Below are 18,825 nucleotides of genomic sequence, written 5' to 3'. Positions count from 1 at the left end.
ATTTTTTAAAATATAAAAGAAAGAAAAGAGGAGAAAGTAAGTAACGAGCGTGGTGGCAATGAGGCCTAACTCAGTTAGTGAAGTTGAGGTCCCATGATCTTAGAGGTCATGTGTTTGAACCCCTACTTTATGCGTAATGTTATGTCTATTGAATAGCAGGTGTGTTGTTTTTACTGAATAATAAGTGTTGATTAAATTTTATTTATTTGATATTATTGACTAGAGTATGATTGTTGTAATAATTGATATTCAACAAAAATAATTATAATAAGAAAATAAGTAATGAGTATTAAAATTAGATTGACAGCTATAAAAGTTGAGGCTAAAAATTGGGATACTGAGGTTGAAAACAACGTTGATTTATATGGTATGTAATTATGTATAATGCCAATCCATTACTGCTTTGCTTCCATCAACCGTCGTTTCTTAGGCCTTTATTAGGTCTGTGTGTGGTTAGGATTTCAGCATTTCACATCATATGAGAGAGAGAGAGAGAGAGTCCTATATAGAAGGAATAGCCTTTACCAATTAAGGCTAAATTTTATTTTACTCTATGCATTTTTATGAAACAATTAAAATATTTTTTATTGATGTGGATGTGGATGTGGATTCGATTAAGAAATTGAACGAAAAAATTACCTCGACATAATAATATTATTAGGACTTGTTTTTATTTTTTAGCGAGAGATTTTTTTGGATATATTATATTTCGAATCAATGAATAGTGATTTATAATAAAAAATATTATTTTGAGTATTTATAGTGAGATATGAAATTTTATGGTATTGTAAGATGTAGGTTCTTACGGTGTATTTTAAGTGGAAAGTTATAAATATACTCTCAATATCATTTAATATTATCAATATATCCATCATATAGCCCCCACTCTTGGATAGCTTACGCTCTCACAGGGAAACCAGTTCGAGAGTAAGCAAAATACACTTGCAAAAATTGTCATTATTGCTAAGTTAATCTCCCGATCATATTGCGGCAATTATGGGCTTGCCTGAGTGTCCTCCTTTTGATTCAGGTGATTACTTAGAGGATTTGAACGATGACGATTTGGATGAAACGAGAGGTGATGGGACTCATTCTGATGACCATTTAGAAGAGGACTTGTAGTAAGGGTGAGGAGGTAGTGTGTGAGGATGACCAAGATGAAACGGATGATGGTTGGGGATTAACCTCGGAGTGGAGCAGTTTACCGATTACGATTCATCACATTGAGGAGTTGGGTAGTCTTTGTCAATTGTTTTTGTCGACGGGATTATTTAGCCATATAATTGATTTACCAGGCGGCAAAACAGAAAGCCTCCAAGTGTTGTTTGATTCTAAGGCCTGTAGTTCTACATCCATGGCGTCTCTCCACTCCTTATACCGCACGGCCTCTGAAAAAGAAGTGGGCTCTTGCAACAAAGATAGAGAAGCTACAAAAGACACATATGTGGGGGCATGAGTATGCAGAACCTGAGGATGATGGGCGGAACAAACGAAATCGTTCAACCAAGTAGGGGGTGAGAAGCTCTAGTTGAAAGCCTAAGAGGTTGTGCAGGAGTAAGAACATGTTCAGGAACGGAGGGAGTTGATTCAGGTGATGGATGCAATGTATAAGTATCCTGTTGAGCAGATGAAGGACTGTCTGTATAAGGAGTTGCAATAGGAAGTGGACAAGATGCAAGTTGCTGCTGAGAAACAGAGTCGGAGTAAGGAAAGAGATGTTCATAAAAGTGAAGTCTCTTGACACTATGACTCGATTGTTGTCAATATCAAAGAGTTTGTAACCCTTCTGAGTTGCTATCCTTCGATGCAAACTGAAAGGCTACATGTTGAGGAACTGTAGTCACTTCAGTTTGCACCTGCCTCTGCTTCTCAACTGTGAACAACATGGAAAAAGCTCTGTCTAAGTCAGGTAGAGGCTCCTGCATCAATAGCTGGCTTCTCTCATTATCAGAAACCTCGTGTAATCCCATAAGGAACTGCATCAACTGAATATTTTCTTTTCATTTCATTCCTCAATCGCCCTGTTTACCCCACATATACAACAGCCACAAGTGCACCTCGGATTAGGTGCCAAAGTAGATAGTTTGTTCCAATACTTCTTCAATTTTGTCACATAAGCCGTAAGAGACAAATCATGTTGTGAAATGGAGGAGATTTCACGTTGTATCCGATAGATCATCGGGCCATTGCTCCTACGGTATCGACTTTGTATTTCTAGCCAGAGATCTCTCGATGAATTAACGTACATAAAAGACTCAACAATCTCTTTGGAAATGGAATTCCATATCCATGAAGTAACCATAAGGTCTACACGACGCCATTGTTCAAAATTTACTGATCCTGCTTCTGGTCTTGGAAACGTGCCATCAATGAAGCCAAGCTTCATTTTTGTTCCCAAAGTAACATAGATAGATCGACTCCAAGGGAGAAAATTCGTACCATCCAACGGAGACGTAGCCAACGTCAAACTAGAATTTTTCGATGGATGAATATAAAGAGCTTCACGCTCTAGCTGTTCAGCCACAGCTCTACTTGAAATGAAATCCGCCATATTTCGTCAACACAACACTGTGTGTTCAATATGTAACCCAGAGACCTTCATATAGAATGCTCTGATACCATGTAGAAATTCACACTCAAAGCAAGAAAGACAAGAGCAAGCAATTGGGAGAAAAAACTGTTCTCCATTTCTGGAAAATATCTCAGCAAGTCTGTTCAATACAAGGAAGAAGACGATGCTTACACAATATATATACACTGGACATGTCAACCAACTACCAATAACAGAATAACAAACTAATGGCACGTGTAACCACTTGGCCCAATGACAATGTGTATAAATGATGCGGCATCCGCATAAGCAATTTAAACATCAGTACAAAAGAAACGTATTTAAGTAATGCGACTTTCTTCAGCCTATGTCCAGAAACCCGATGTCTTCTTCCTCAATATCAATCTGCTGCCCCTGTTTCTCCAAATGCACACTCTGCTGCTGCTGTAACTCAGAATGCTGAGGATGATGAACTCCAATATTGATATTACCCTATATTTTTCATCTGGTATCAGTTGTCTCCCTCATTTTGATATTTATATATCATAATTTGATTTCCTCGTATATAAGCTTTGATTTTTCTTTCATTCATTTTTAGGTAAGAAGTTGAACATTGACGTGGTGCGTGCGAGGAGGGTGTCTGTGAAGGGACAAAAACATCACGAGCATGTGTTGGCTCATCCACAACAAACATCAAGATTTCATTCTCTTATTTGTCTAGCCCTCACATCCATTTGGCTGACTATGTTATTTCTTGCAGGCTCTTACTTTGTCTACACTAGTGCGGAATCGACGAGTAGCACAACAGGAAGAGATTGGTTGCTTGGAAGCTACCTTGAAGAGCCGTGACAAAGAATTATCCCAATTAGAGGGGAAAAGAAACAAAGCCTTAGAGAATGCTACTGCCTGGGAGTGTCAATTCGAGAGAGAGGATCATGGGTAAGAAGTTTTCAGCCTCCGCATCGGATATTGTTTTCATCAATAAGACAACAGACGAGGCGATCGAGTTTATGGCTACTCGCATCTATGCGGATGCGATTCACTCATGCCTCTGTGCCGTCCGTCGAGCCCATTACGAGAAAGGGCAAGTCACTGAGGAGGATATTAGTTTTCTTGTCCCGAATTTATGAGAAGAACAGGATGAAGCGGCTCGCGATGGAGCCCCCAGGGCCATGGTGGGGAAGGAGATGAGTAGATACTTTCCATAGTATGTAGGTGTTTCATGAGTTGCGTTTCTATCCATTACTTGGATTATTCTGTGCAACATCTAGACTTTTCATGAATGCCTATGGCTTGTGTAATATTTCACACAGCTTCTCTTGATATGCGATCTACTATGTATTTGAATATTTTGCCATGTAGTCGGCTATGTATTCTGATGTTTTGTTATGTACTCGGTATTATTTAGCTCTTATGGAGTTGTTCATTGCATTGGGTTTAGTTTTGTCACGTGTGACCTCAGGAAGTAGTTTTGCTCGAGTCGGAGTTGATTTTTTACCAACCTCAAAGGGGGCAAAGTTTTTGGAGGCAACATTGTTGAGGGGGATCTCGAGGGGGGGGGGGTTCCTCTATGGGGTCTTGGGGCAACTAATGACGGCTTCTAAGGACCTCGTGAAACCCCAAAACCTCGACGTCAAATAAATTTCAAACTAAGACGAAGAAATTAACTTCATTACTTGAGACTTGTTACAAACTTACAAAGTTCCTAAAAGATGCAGAAAACAAAAAAATTCGAAGTAAAATGGGAGGGGCAGAAAGTTGGCCTCCTACTTTAGCCCTCCCATTGCAAGCATAACAGACAAAAAGGGGGTTTGCACATTAGAGGCTGGGTAATAGTGTTTTACTCGCCAGCTGAGTTCTCCGATTTTTGCCGATGTCATGACTTTTGTCCTATAAGAAAGAGTAAAAGGAGATTCCTTAGATTCCCAGGTAGCTGCCCATAGCGTCATTCGGTATGCCTACAAAACGCTGGGGAGCTCATCCATTAAAGCTCCTTTGCCCGATCCCAAGCTAGTTTTCAAGTACTCGAGGATCGTTCGATTGGTGACTTCAGTGCGAACGTTTGCTTGTAGGTTGTTGACTGAAGTGAAGAACTGTTTAGTTGCTAATCCCTTGCACCATTCCTTGAGTTTTTTTCCTAAGAATTGGGTCCCATTGTCGGATACTAAAGCGCGAGGAATGCCAAAACGACACATGATTTTCTTCCAAAGGAACTTAATCACTTCTTTCTCTGTTATTTTGACCAAGAATTCAGCTTCTACCCACTTTGTGAAGTAGTCTAAGGTGACAATCAAGAACTTCCTCTGTCTCACGACTTGCGGTAATGGTCCGACTAAGTCCATGCTCTATTGATCGAATATGCAAGGGCTCTCGGGGGGTCGCATTAGTGCAGCTGGTTGGTGATTGATGCTTGCATGTTCTTAACAGGCGCGACAACGCTTTACCATCTCATGGGCATCTTGGAGCATTTTGGCCAAAACCTTGCCTCACAACTTTTCTTGCTGAGGTTTTTTCCGCAAGGTGGTTTCCATAAATTTCTTCATATGTTTCCCGCAAAACGTAGTTTCCTTCCTTGGAATTGAGCAATTTATGAAAGGTTGTGAGAAGCTGTGCTTGTATAGCTCCCATCGATCATCACAAAGCGAGCTGTTTTCACTCTTAAGGCTCTTGCCTCATTTGTGTTTTCAGATGTGGTCCTTGAGTGAGGAATTTCATGATATCTTCTTTCCAGCTCGGAGGGAGTGGGTTCGTGCACAAAATTTCCACTTGTTGCTCGACTGCAACCCTATTCGTGAGAGAAAGGAGATTCTCCTGCTTCGGATCGCGACCATCAACTTGCTAATTTAGCCAGTTGGTTAGCAACGAAGTTGTCTGCTCTTGACACTTGTATTAGAGATGACTCTTCAAAATTTATCGAGTAGACCTTTTGAATTCAGGAGATAGTTAGCCATTTTTTCCCTCGTAACTCATAGGAGCCTTGGATTTGATCGACCAATAGTTGTGAGTCACTATAAATGACAATCTTGTTTGTTCTGACGGTTGGAGCTAACTCCCCTTCTGCTAAGAATGCCTTGTATTCTGCCTTATTATTTGACGTAGGGAACTCCAATTATATGGCGTATTCCAACTTATCTCCTTGGGGGCTCTCCGAAACTATTCCTACCCTGCTTTCCACCGCTGATAGATTTTCTATCAACATACAAGCTCCAAGTAGGTGCTAAGATGCTTGCCTCCTCGTATTCCAACTCGACTATGAAATTAGGTAGCACTTGTGTCTTAATGGTTGGCCTTGGGCAGAATTCGATATTGAATTCACTTAGTTCCACCACCCATTTGAGTATTCTTCCTGAAAGCTTCGAATTAGACAAGACTTTCTTCAAGGGATTATTTGTTAATACGATTATTTGGTGCGACTAAAAATAAGGCCTCAATTTTCTCACCGTGACTATTATGGAGATGGCTAACTTCCCAATCTGAGAGTACTTGGTTTCTGCCCTTTGCAACGCTTTGCTAACATAATATATGGGTGGTGCTCCTTGCACTCCTGTTGCATTAGGACCGAACTAAGTATCTTTTTAACTAATTGAACGCCTCTTGGTTAGCATTGGTCCACTCAAATTTTTCCGTGCTAGGAAGATCTTGAAAAATGGGAGGTCGTTGTCCACAGACCTTGAGATAAATTGGTTTAAAGCTACCAATCTACCTGTGAGCTTCTGCACATCTTTGATCGAATGGGGAGGTGGCATTCCATGATGGCGCTAATTTTCTTGGGTTTCATCTATATCCGTCTCTCGAATATCATGTATCCTAATAACTTTCCCCCTCGCACCCCAAAGGTTCACATAGCAGGATTTAGCTTCATGAAAAAGGACTTCAATATTTGGAAACATTCTTTTAAGTTATTGATGTGGTCTTGTTCCTTTACACTCTTAACCAACATGTCATCTATGTATATTTCTATGTTTCGGCCGATTTGATTTTGAAATATGTGATTGACAAGTCGTTGGTATGTTGCTCCCATATTTTTTTAGGTCGGACGACATAACATTATAGCAAAAGACCCGCTGGTCCATGACAAAACTAGCCTTCTCTTGGTCTTCAGGTGCTAGCGATATTTGGTTATACCCTTGGTATGCGTTTAAGAAACTTAACATCTCACATCCGGAAGTGGAATCGACTAACATGTTGATCTGCGGGAGAGGGAATGGATCTTTGGGCATGCCTTGTTCAAGCCCGTGAAGTCGATGCATAAGTATCGTTTTTCGTTCGTCTTAGGGACCAAGACCACATTAGCCAGCCATTTTGGGTACTGCACGGACGACACATACTTGGCTTTAGAGGAGGACTTCTTTTCGCTCCAAATATCCTTTTGTTTTGTTTTACCGATTTCATGTTGGGATTCATATTGAGGCGGCGGGTAATGATATCGGTTGAAATTCTAAGGAGATCTGTCATGTTCCATGTGAACACTTGTTTATTTTCTTTAAGGAACTGTATCAAGCACTCTTCGGCAGCGAGCTCATCATTGTGCCTATTTTTGTTCTCTTCTCCTCGCCTTCCCCTTCACAAGCGAGGTTAACTACTTTCAATTCCTCAACTGTTTTGACTCTCCTCTCTCTGAACTTTCACAAGGGATTTTCGGGATGTCCTCTGTCTCATGTTCGGGGTCGACTACCCTCTCTTTTCATTTATCAACAGATGCATTTTCTCTAGCTTCTCTCGTAATCTCTTCAGGGTATTCGCGTAGCGTTCTTTCACCATTCGTCATCTCCTATGCCCTCCCCAATGCCTTCTAAAGTAGGAAATTTAAGTTTCATGTGGAGGGTGGATACTATAGCTCGGAAAAGATTTAAACTCGGTCTCCCTAAGATCATGTTGTAGGCGGATGAAATCTTAACCACGAAAAACTTATCCATTTTGTGGACCTCTTGGGATATGACCCGAGGGACAATGGCAATGTCATCTCCCCTTACGACTTGATCATTGCACCACTAAAACCCATAAGCAGGATGTTAAAACTTTGTAACTGACCATTGTTAATCCCTAGTTAGGCGTACGCAATGCAGAATATAATATCTATTGAACTCCCACTATCTACCAACGCTTTTTTAACCCAGAAATTAGATAGCATAGCCAAGATGACCAAGGCGCCATTGTTTTGATTCCTCATCAGGTCTATATCTCGCGGGCCAAATGAAATTTCTTCTGTCTCATTGGAGCTAATATTATGGACTTGCATGGGGATTTGCCAATGATTTTCTCTAGCTGCTCGAGCTAGTGTCTTTCTCGCGTTGGTCAAGTCTCCCCCTTCTGGGCCTCTTGAGATCACGGTGATAACACCTGTCGTAGGGAGGTTGTCATCATTGGGGGTTTGAGCGGGAGTTGAAACTTGTGGCTAGCGACCCCCTTCAGGATGCGGATTTACATACTCTTTCAAGTATCTGTGTTGAATCAACTTTTCTATCTCATTCTTCAGATGATGACATTCTTTTGTTGTGTGTCCTCTGTTGCTGTGGAAATGGCAATACTTATCGAATTTGAGCCTCTTAGGGTTATCTTTCAATTTCCTTGGGCATTGGTTAATCAATTCTTGTTGCTCTGCCACGGTTTATATTTCTCCTCTGGAAGCGTTCAGAGGGGTGTGGTGCGTGAAGCCCGCTGGAGTAAGTGTTTTCGTTCCTCCTTCTTCTTTGGTTCTTTATCTTCCTCTCTATTTTTTCAAAGGCAAAGGAAGGGTCCAAAGCATTGGATTTCTCGATCCTAATGTATTTTTGCTACCACATGAGTAAGTCTTCTAGAGTGCTAGGGGGTTTTCCTGCTATAGATTCCTTGAATCTTCCAACAACAAGTTTTGTTCAATGATGCTAGCTAACAACTCATGATTGACATGGGGCACTTCGTGTACAACCTCCACAAATCTTTGCACATAGTCTCTTAGGGTTCATTCTCCTTCTTGGTATGGTGAATAGAATGCAGTCGTTTTTTAGACTCTCTTATTCATGAAGAAATGATGTAAAAAATATTGCTTCAACTGATCGAGGCTGGAAATAGTTCCAGGGGCAGTTCGTTGAACCACGGAAGAACACATTTGGAAAGCGTCGTGCGGAATAACTTGCAGTAAGCGGTATCACTTAAATCATACCAATCAATTTTGGCGTAAAATTTATCTAAGTGCTCCTATGGATCTCTTGTGCCATCATACTCCGACAGATTTGAGACCTTAACACTTGTTAGGAGTGTTTTGGCCAGGGTGACGGGGCAAAAGGGTCACATCTCAGAGGGACTACGACCAATGGTAGATAATGATCACCGGCTCCCCTAAACGGTGGGGGTGCGGAGGGTTGCCTCGATTTTGGAGGGGGGGTTATTTTTTAGTTTGAGCAACCCCAGTTTGAGAGATTCTATTGTTTACCTCTTCCTGCCTCTGCTCCTCTTCCTCAAGAGCTGAGGATAATTCTCGACTTCTGCTAAGGGAAGGAGGGGGCGGTTTCTCGAGCTAGTGTGCTACAAATTAGGCCACTACTTGTGTAGCCGCCCGAGTGGATGCATCACAAATTGGGATCACCAAAGCCTCTTGCATCAGTTGTACCATTAGTTCTTGGGGTGGAACCTTTGGAGGGGTGCTCTATCGTGGGGCGGGGTTGGAGATTGTTGACGAGGTGTGGGGATCTCCTTGTTGAGAGGGGCTTATTCATGAGGTATGGGGGTTATCCCACGAGAAGGCGACTGTTTGCAAGGTGGGTCTTGTCCGGCTTCGTTTATTTGTGCTTCGCGAATAGTGTCCGCCCTGTGAACATTCCAAGCTCAAGACCTACTTTGCATACTCAATATTGGGGTAATATTTTTCCATAGATAACGCCAAATAATTCGACTTGCGACTCAATCAATGCCCCTTGCACGAAGTATTGTCCACTCTGGCTTCATATGAGCCTAACGGATTTGTCCTGAAAAGGCGTCTCGTCAGGGAGAGGACTTGGGGCTTATTAGCCACTCAAGTTCCTTGTCTGCAATTAATATGAAACGCTTGCCTACATCATCTATCTTTTAAAAATAGGTTAAAAATAATTTTGTACTATTTTGAAGTATGACGATCCGCTCAATTGGGAATAATGGTTGCCACTTGCTTATATATCTGGACAACGACAACTTAAATTCGTTATAATCCCCCTTTTGTAGGGGCACCCTTTTTGTGGGCCTACGGGGGCAACAGGTGAGTGTGCGAGGCAAAGGTCCGACGGTAAAGGGTGGAGGGAGAAGGGATGGGAATTGGGGGTTAATTTCATTTAATTTATTTTTTAAAATTATAATTTTATTTTTATAATATATATTTAAAATTAGTTAAATCTAAACTCTTAACTTCTTTATATTAAATTTAAGGTCTAACTATTAAGAATAATTAATAAAATCTTACGACTCTTAAACAAAAGAAAATCTATCAATCATAAAATAAGAAATAACATGTAATAGATAAGGGTATAATAGTCATTTGATAAGACAACCAATGCCATTCGATTAATTTAACGGTGAGGGATAATTGAGTTGCATTTAATAAAAATAAAAGGGATTTTTAATTCATAGTTTGTCAGAAAGACAAAGATAAAAAAGATTGTAATATTGTGGCAATTATTGATAAAACTAGTGGACGCGGCACACTAGACACGTGCTTCATTTTTTTTTCAAAAAAAATCAAATATTTTAAAAAAATTATAAACTCATCCAAGCACTTTCTGAATAAAATTTCGTAATTATCACTGTCAGTACATAATAGCAAAATGGGGAGTGTATATTAGTTAGATGGAAACGTGCAATAAATACATGAGAGGAGATATTTTTGATAGGTAGTGTGGATGAGATATTTTTGGAAAATAAATTAAAATAAGTCCTATTATTTATTTTTGGGTAATTATATCATATTATAGTTTGAATGTTAATAAGGTGGGTTTGATGCAATCTGGGCCACAAAAAGATTGATCAATGGTACAGCTTATCAATCAATGTCCAATTGTGCACCGCATAGAATAGACGCATGATAAGACCCCATGTTCTTCACTCATCAATCAATTCCCAAGTCCAAGATTATGAATTTAAACTTATTAAATATTTATTTTATTTTATATGAATTTATTATAGTTGATGTATTCGTTAATTTATTGAAATATTAATATAATTATATAATTCAATTATTAAAAAAATAAAAATAAAATTCTTCACATTTTCATACCTTCTTCAAATAATAATTATAATTATCTACATCTATATTTAAATTTATACTTTATTATCTTAATATATATTTATCTTCAATTTATATAAATATTTTATCGTAATTTATTTTTTAAAAATTATGCACATACATAAAATATATCATACTTACTAGTTATATATTAGACGAAAACATCTCTGATGTTTTATTTATTTGGTGTATTTTTTAATATTTAATTTGATTATTTATTTATTTATTCATCCAACTTTTCCCACTCCCCCACTATTTTCTAATAGTTATTACTATATTTGTTTTCATTTCCAAATTATTTTTGAAATAAGTCAAAACATACTCAATGTTTGCCACCATTTAAAACCACCTAATTTTAAGTGTTTTTAACTATTTTAGCATAAATACATATATATATATATACATGCATCTTTCTCGTCACTATTTTCCTATAAGTTCAATATTAATTTATTATTTTATATATACTTTATTAAATAAAATAAAATATTTTATATTAAAAAGTATTATAAAATTTGCATAGATAGAGACTGTGCCCCAACTTATTAATTAAGTGGGAAGGATTTTTTTCCTAAGAATTAAATAAAAGATTTGAAGATTTAAAATACTTAAGAATTCCGTTGCCGGGAATCGAACCCGGGTCTCCTGGGTGAAAGCCAGATATCCTAACCGCTGGACGACAACGGATGATGCATCTTAAACATCATTTACAAACATCATTTACAGAATGTCAATGTAAAATCGTTCAGTAAGTGATATTATTTTTTATAACTTTTCCTTAATGATTGTATCTATAAGTATATATTGCACATGCATTGAGTGTGCATCGACAATCGAATTGAATTTTTTTATTTTAATTTATATTGCATCTTTTTATTTTATTTTATATTTACACGTCTAGTGTATAAATATAATGTCATCAATCGTATCTTAAAAGAATCTTTATATACATGATACGTATACGTAAAATAGCAGAAGATGCAATAAAAATTACAATAGTAAATCGACGTTCAGTAATAATAATTAGGGATAATTTCACTCCATCTATTGAGATTTGGTGTAATTACACATAAACCTCCTATGGTTTGAGAAATTGCATGTAGCGTTCCTGAGTTTGCTTTCGTCTAACAAATAAGTCCCTCCATTAGTTAAAATTCAACGAATTCGCTGATATTAACAAGTATACGGAAAAAAAAATCTATATTTTCTCCTAATTGACTTATTACTGACTTATTACAGGTTAAATACATCTTTTTATGATCAAATTACCCTCATGTGTCTCCATGCGTTACTGCATGTGAGGAGGTATATCTTCACCATTATAAGGGTAGTTTAGTTCAAAAAAAAATATTTAACCTGCAATAAGTCAGTAATAAGTCAATCGATGGTACATATCAATTTTTATTCAGTTTTTTTGTTAATATCAACAAATTCAGTGAATTTTGATCAACAGATGACTTATTTGTTAGATAAAAATAAATTTCAAAAATGCTAAATATAATTTTTCAAATTACAGAAGTTTACGTACAAATACACCAAATCTCCCGGGAAGGAAGTGTAACTATTTCTAATAATTAATTCTCGTGCATGTGGGAGTTAATGAAAATTGGACAGTTGGATGAATTGTACTTTGTCGAATAATGAGAATGCAATTATTAATTAATTGTGTTGACGACAATGTGCAACGAAGCCAATATATAGACTATAGTCATATTTAAATATTACATTATATTCCTCTAAAAATAATTAATTAATGAGGCATTATTAGGATCACTCAAAATTAATTAAATTGTTCTTAATTAATAAAATCGTTTTTTAATATTGTCGGCTGAGGGTCTCCACATGCATGTACTCTAAAGTCGTGTTCCATGTAGAAATTATATATATATGATATTAGTTCAGTCTCACCATAACACGCTGCCTATCTTATCATTACTGGTTTGATAACTCGCAATTTGCTACTCATAACTTATAACACGTTTTTCTTTTTTTCTTTTTTTTCATTCTTTTTCTCTAAATATTCATATCTTATCAGAAATAAATTAAATAATTTGTTAAAATCCCGCATATCTATAGAGTGAAACATCCGCTGAGAAATAAGTTTTTTTTTTTTTTTTTCTAATTTTCCCTTTTTTAATGAAAAAATAAATTGAAAATGATCTATGTTTAGAATCATTGAGCTGGCATAATTATATAAATTATTTATCCTAACACAGCTTGATATTATGGCCGATGATGTATTAGATTGGTAGTTAAGATTTAGGGTTCATATACAAATTCGAGGCGATGGGTTTAAATCCTACAAGATGTATGTTTATTTCTCTCACTTTATGTAAATTTATTTCATATATTTTCATTAGTTATATGATGTATTAATTGAATTGATATATTTTTTTATTTGTTGAGATATTGATGTGGTGAAAAATAATAAATTAATCTTGCATAAACAAATGAATTTATTTGTATACAAATTAATTAATTAAATTAACACATAGATATGGATTGATTGAATATGTGGCAACGAAAGAATGTGGATCCACGTACTCGAATTTAGCTCATTTATAGGCCCTTGCCTTCATTGGATCACGGTCATTATTTCTCGTCATCTTGAAAATCACCTGCATCAGTATGCACCATCTTCGAGATCATCATGTTAGATCTTGCTCCAATTGTAGTACAAACCACGAAGACCCCTACCAGAGCAATTCAGTCATTTACACACCTTAAATTTTTGGAGTCTTTAATGATGTTATAATGAAAACCATGGATAGAAGTATAAAGAGGGAGTATTTGGAGAGAGTTTTTGTATTGTGATCAACTCACTTGTATTTGTACTTATGTTGTTCGATTACAGCTATATACCCTATTTATAGGTGTACTTAACTCCATCCCAAAAAAGAGTTATTATCCTAACATGCATTTGGAGGATTTCAAACTCTATCTCAAATAGGGTTATCCAGAGGAGTCATTATTTGAACATTCATTTGGAGACTACAAATAAGATCGAATTTATCCAAGACGAGTCCTTATCCCAAATCAAGTTGGGGGGAGACTTCAAGCTCTATATTAAATATGAATACATATTTGGTCATGAGTTCACAAACCCCACCCAGTGTCCAACATAATCTCCACGATACACATCATCTCCATTTCTCAATCTTACATTCATTCCTTTATAGAGGAAATGAGGTGTGCAACCAAGGTAGAAATGTACAGCAAGAAAAGTTGTATTAGGTCATCATTGAACTAACATAACGCTACAACTTAACAACTCACTTGTACCCTAGACTATATGGTCACACTTAATCAAACATCTCTAATACCTCAATAAATAAAGCATGCTCAATTTTTCAAATATGTATCTGTTTTTCATGACTAGTCAGACATTTTTCATCGAAGTCACCTTGGTTATGAACAACTAGAACATAAGTGCATAACCAATTTAGTTTTCCCTCGACCTCTCATATCAATCAGTTTGATCTTGATAAGCTCCGACAAAGGAAACCTCACATGATCATTAGATATCATGTTAAAATAGCATAATCAAGTTTAGAGTCCCAAAAAGAGTAAAGAAATGATATGGGCTTGTATAGTGACGAAGTAGAGATCCATGTAGGCGCTCCCCATAAGAGGTTGTCTCAAAGAACATTCAGTATGAATACATATTATGATGGAGCACCAACTCAATTTGGGCATATCACTGCTCTTAACATTATATGAACCTAATCCAGTCGCTATCCAAACGTCTGAGATGCCCTCCACCAGATAGTCACTCTTTTAATGTCTTCTAGTAGTTCGCTTGTTCAACTCTAAGTAGGAGTTTTATGAAGTTTGGACATACTTCATAATCAATTAAATATATAATCTTAGTTTAACTTCTTTAAATAAGCTGACAATTAATTATTGACCTTTCTCACTTCTGAAGTGCAAAGATGATCACTTACATGACTCATTAATGCCATATGATCTTTTAGTTTCATCCGGCTCGCTATCACAAAACCAGGGTGATTGCCCGTGTGAGAGGGCCAATCAAGGATTTGGTGATATTTTATAGTTTAGTAGCAATTGCTTGTTCTTACAGTTCAGCACACATATCTTTATCCATACAAAGGCTTTTGGTAAAAGGAATAGTGATCATACCACTTGTAGAACATGTTGGAAAAAACTCAATTATGTGCACATCCCATCAGTAATATCTCCATGTCACTTGTAGTCATCAAACTTATTTAGCCACATAGTAATGACTAACGATGACTATACTTTCTCACTATCTTGACATATTTGGTGATTGTTCTTGATTTAAGCCTATCAAATGATAGCTCGATAGAATCGACAGTATCACTACTTGGCAAACAATTAAGTTGTAAATGGAGTTTTCAAATATCAAACTTGTATTTGCCCCACTGTTCGGAGAAGATCCACATTGATCCTCTCGTCTACTTCTCATTTATATATGTCAGTTGTCATCAACCTAGATGAAAATTGCGATAGTGGCTATGATAAATAGAGACAAATCTCATCATTTATGTAGAACGTCTCAAAACTACACCCCTTAAGCAGGCATAAGCATTTCACCCTAGGTTGACCTTTACACTGATAATAAAACTATCTATTTTACACTTGACCTCTAGAAACCACATGTTTTCATTGATTTTGCACATAAACAGAAAATCAACTTGCTTATTTTAGCTTCGTTTTTAATCATTAGGCTTATCCTTCCTTTTAAGCAGTTGTCCACTTAAAGTGTTAACTGAAATTATTCTCTTAAATTTGATTTACAATATCCACGTAATAATTTTGAAGGATAACCATTCAGTCACACATAAATGACGGAGAACATTTGATCTGCACTCCTTATTTCTGGAATTTGATATTTCTAATCAAACACTCCCACTAACTTTTAAGTCACTTCTGTTATTTCTTACAATTGAAAATCAATAAAATATCATAATTGCTACAAAATAGGCTGCTCATTTAAAAATCTTCACTCTTATAGTCAAGATTTCCATTAACCTCACAATTTTTTTTTAAAAAAAAAGGGTTTCCTCTTAAGAAATTTATATTACGCGTCTAAGTTCTCCATTAACTTTGTCAATTTACTAGGTACATGCCACATGATAGTCACGACACGCTAATTTTTTATTTTTATTTTTTCATACTGCCGACTGTACCCAAAATTGTCTCCACCCAAGTAAAATGCAAAGTGGTTCTGTGCCGAATAAGTTCTAAATATTTCTAAAAATATTTGATTATTTATTTTTTTACAAGTTCATATAGCTGCTAAGATATTAGAATCATGATTAATGTACACTTCTATATTCCTATTTATTTGTCTAATTAACAAAATCAAATACAATAGTCTCGCTTCCTATCAGTATATGGAACCACATTATTAACATCCTTTTAATTCTCTATTCTCGTAAAAGAATTTCTAAAATTAGATTTTTTTTAGTTGGTGAGATAGGATTGCAGTAACCAATAGCATCATACTTAATGCATGAACAATAATTTAAATTTTGATGATATTTATTTAATTAAATGATAAAATAAACTAATTTAAATATGCATAAATAAAACATTATTGGTGGTAATTAAATTAAGTGGAAAAATAAATATAATTTAAGGTATGAGCAGAGATGGGTGCGTGGTTGCCATGTTTGGGTGACTCATACACACGTCAAGCTGCCTCCAATTTTTATCTTCCAATTTTCATTTATATATATTAGCAAACTTTCATTTTTATATTCCAAAAATGCGACTAATGCTACCTACAGTCGTTCAGAACTGGATGTTCTGTCGGTACAGTGGATTATGTTTGATTTTTGGAGCACTGGTGGTCGTGAGGCGTTGTTACTGTACGTATATAATAAATAATTTTAGATTTTAATATATATTATTAATAAAAATAAAATATGTAAATTAATAATTATATTTTGAAAGAAAGAGAATTTTTTTTTTTTAACGTAAAGTATTATAGACATAAGAAAAGAATATGAGTAGTGGTGTTAAAATGACATTGAATCACTTTTGTTAAGAAAAAAAAAGAAGTTATTACAATTAATTTTTAAAAAAAGAAGTCACAACTTTGACTATATTTTTTGTCACTAATTCTTGCTACCAACACTTTTTGGAAAATAATATTAATTATTAAAATTATGAATTTAGTTATTGTGATAAAATAGATATTCTTGTCACAAAATATATATAATTAGTGACAATATTAAAATTATCGCCTGATTTTTTGTCACTAGATGGACCTATTTGTTAGACGGAAGCAGATAACAGGGGAATAAAATATAATTTTTTAATTATAGAGGGTCTACGTATAATTGTAACAAATATCAAGGGAGGGGAACGTAATTATCCCATTTTAAAATGATCCAAAATTTAAAAATTTGGAATATTTAGTCTTCTGTTTTATGAAATGTTCAAAATAATTCCAAAATTGAAAAAAGTCGACGTATTAAGTCCCATGTCTAGGTTTCTGTCAAAAAAAGGGAGAATTACAATTTTGGTCCTATAGTAACAACTTATTCAGTTTTCCTCTCCAAATGATAATATTAGTCCTCAAATTGACACTTTTTTTTTTTTACAATTTTGGTTCTTGTTGTTAGATTTGCTATTAGAATTTAGGGAGGAAACATTGAAGGAAAAAAACCTCCTTTTCCCACCTTAGAGGTTGGATGCTTCATGAAATTGGTTGAAAACAACAATTTCCACTATTTTTATCGAGCTTGAAGGTTTACTTAAGAGATGATCGGGGAAAAAATTTTCTCATTCTCAAAACTTCACAAGCCTTGTCTCAATTCTTCCACAATTGTGGATTTAAGATTTTATTTTTAACATCATGAATTCCTCACAATCTGGATAGAAAAATCATGCTTGCGTAAATCATGATTAGGGTTTGAGGGTTCTACACTTTGGGGATTCAACCTAAAAACTCAAAACTTTTAAATAGATTTTGAAGAAAAAATAGTTTAATTTAGTGAATAACAGAAAATCGTCGATGAATTTGAGCAAATCGAGTGGAATCGAGCTAGGGTTCCTTTGAGAAAGGATAAGAGAGTTGGAAAAAATGAGAGAATAAGGCACAAGTTGTTAAAATATAATTAGACTGAGGACAAATCTTGTCAAGCCCGATAATTTGAAGACCAAAAGTGACTAAATTGTTAAGTTTAGGGACCAAAATTATAATTCTTTCTATTTTCTTCCTATCATTTCTGCCTCATATGCACATCACATGACATTCTCCGTCAACTCTAACACCACATCTAATTGTAGGGACCAAAATTGTTAAAAAAAAGTGTCAGTTTTGGGACCAAAATCATAATTGTTCCTAAAAAGAAATAGACGGCAAGAAACACGCAACGCCCATATCCATTAGCTTTGCTTCTCACATAACTGATGATGGGCACAAGCATTGCATGTGTTCTTGCCATCTATTTTTATTACGAAGACTTGAACATACGATTAAATGTGTCGAGTTTTCTCAATTTCGAAATTATTTAAAAAATCTCATCAAATAGATAACTAAATATGTCGATTTTTTTTAATTTTAAACTATTTCAAAAATTTCATAAAAATAAAAAATTAAAAATATTGAACCTCCAATCTTATAAGATTAAAAGCACAATTAAGCCTGAAAATTCTAGCCCATGAAGTTGAGACACATGGCTGTAAAATAGTGCCCATCTAATAGCATTACATGTATGATCTAATAATCACACTTGCATATTTTGATCATTTGACCACCACTAATTTCATTGTTTTAGTATTTTAATTAAGGGCTGCCCTACCACCTTTCCATTGCATGTTGATTTCAAGCTAACTTCGCATTGTCTGTTTTAACTTCATATGAATTATGAGTCTCAAATTTACGTCTAAAATCAATATAAAATGCATATTTACATCATTAACCCTCTAAACAAAGAATTTTTGACAGCCCATGGTCTTGTTCTCATAAATGTTGCATCACTAGATAGCAGAGGAATCGAACAACCTCATTATTTGTAAACGATGTAGACGAGAGTCTTAGGACGAGCGTACG

The 18,825-nt window shown here is 35.7% G+C and overlaps 1 protein-coding gene and 1 non-coding gene across 2 annotated transcripts; both read right to left on the bottom strand.

Annotated features, from left to right (window-relative positions):
* Positions 1-2,005: 2,005 nt before the first annotated feature.
* On the bottom strand, positions 2,006-2,551 carry LOC148789452 (uncharacterized). The gene has a single exon (XM_088883104.1). The coding sequence runs from the start codon at positions 2,549-2,551 to the stop codon at positions 2,006-2,008; it is 546 nt and encodes a 181-aa protein (XP_088739230.1).
* Positions 2,552-11,393: 8,842 nt separating this feature from the next.
* TRNAE-UUC (transfer RNA glutamic acid (anticodon UUC)) lies at positions 11,394-11,465 on the bottom strand. The gene has a single exon. It is a non-coding gene; the product is annotated as a tRNA-Glu (tRNA).
* Positions 11,466-18,825: the final 7,360 nt, after the last annotated feature.

This window comes from Sesamum indicum, linkage group LG1 (assembly GCF_026168435.1).
Source record: "Sesamum indicum cultivar Baizhima isolate 11 linkage group LG1, ASM2616843v1, whole genome shotgun sequence".
NCBI classification, from domain to species: Eukaryota; Viridiplantae; Streptophyta; class Magnoliopsida; order Lamiales; family Pedaliaceae; genus Sesamum; species Sesamum indicum.
This window is presented reverse-complemented; position numbering and strand designations above follow the sequence as displayed.

Excerpts from the sequence above, each read along its gene's own strand:
- LOC148789452 (XM_088883104.1), bottom strand. The coding sequence starts at position 2,551 with ATGGCGGATTTCATTTCAAGTAGAGCTGTGGCTGAACAGCTAGAGCGT.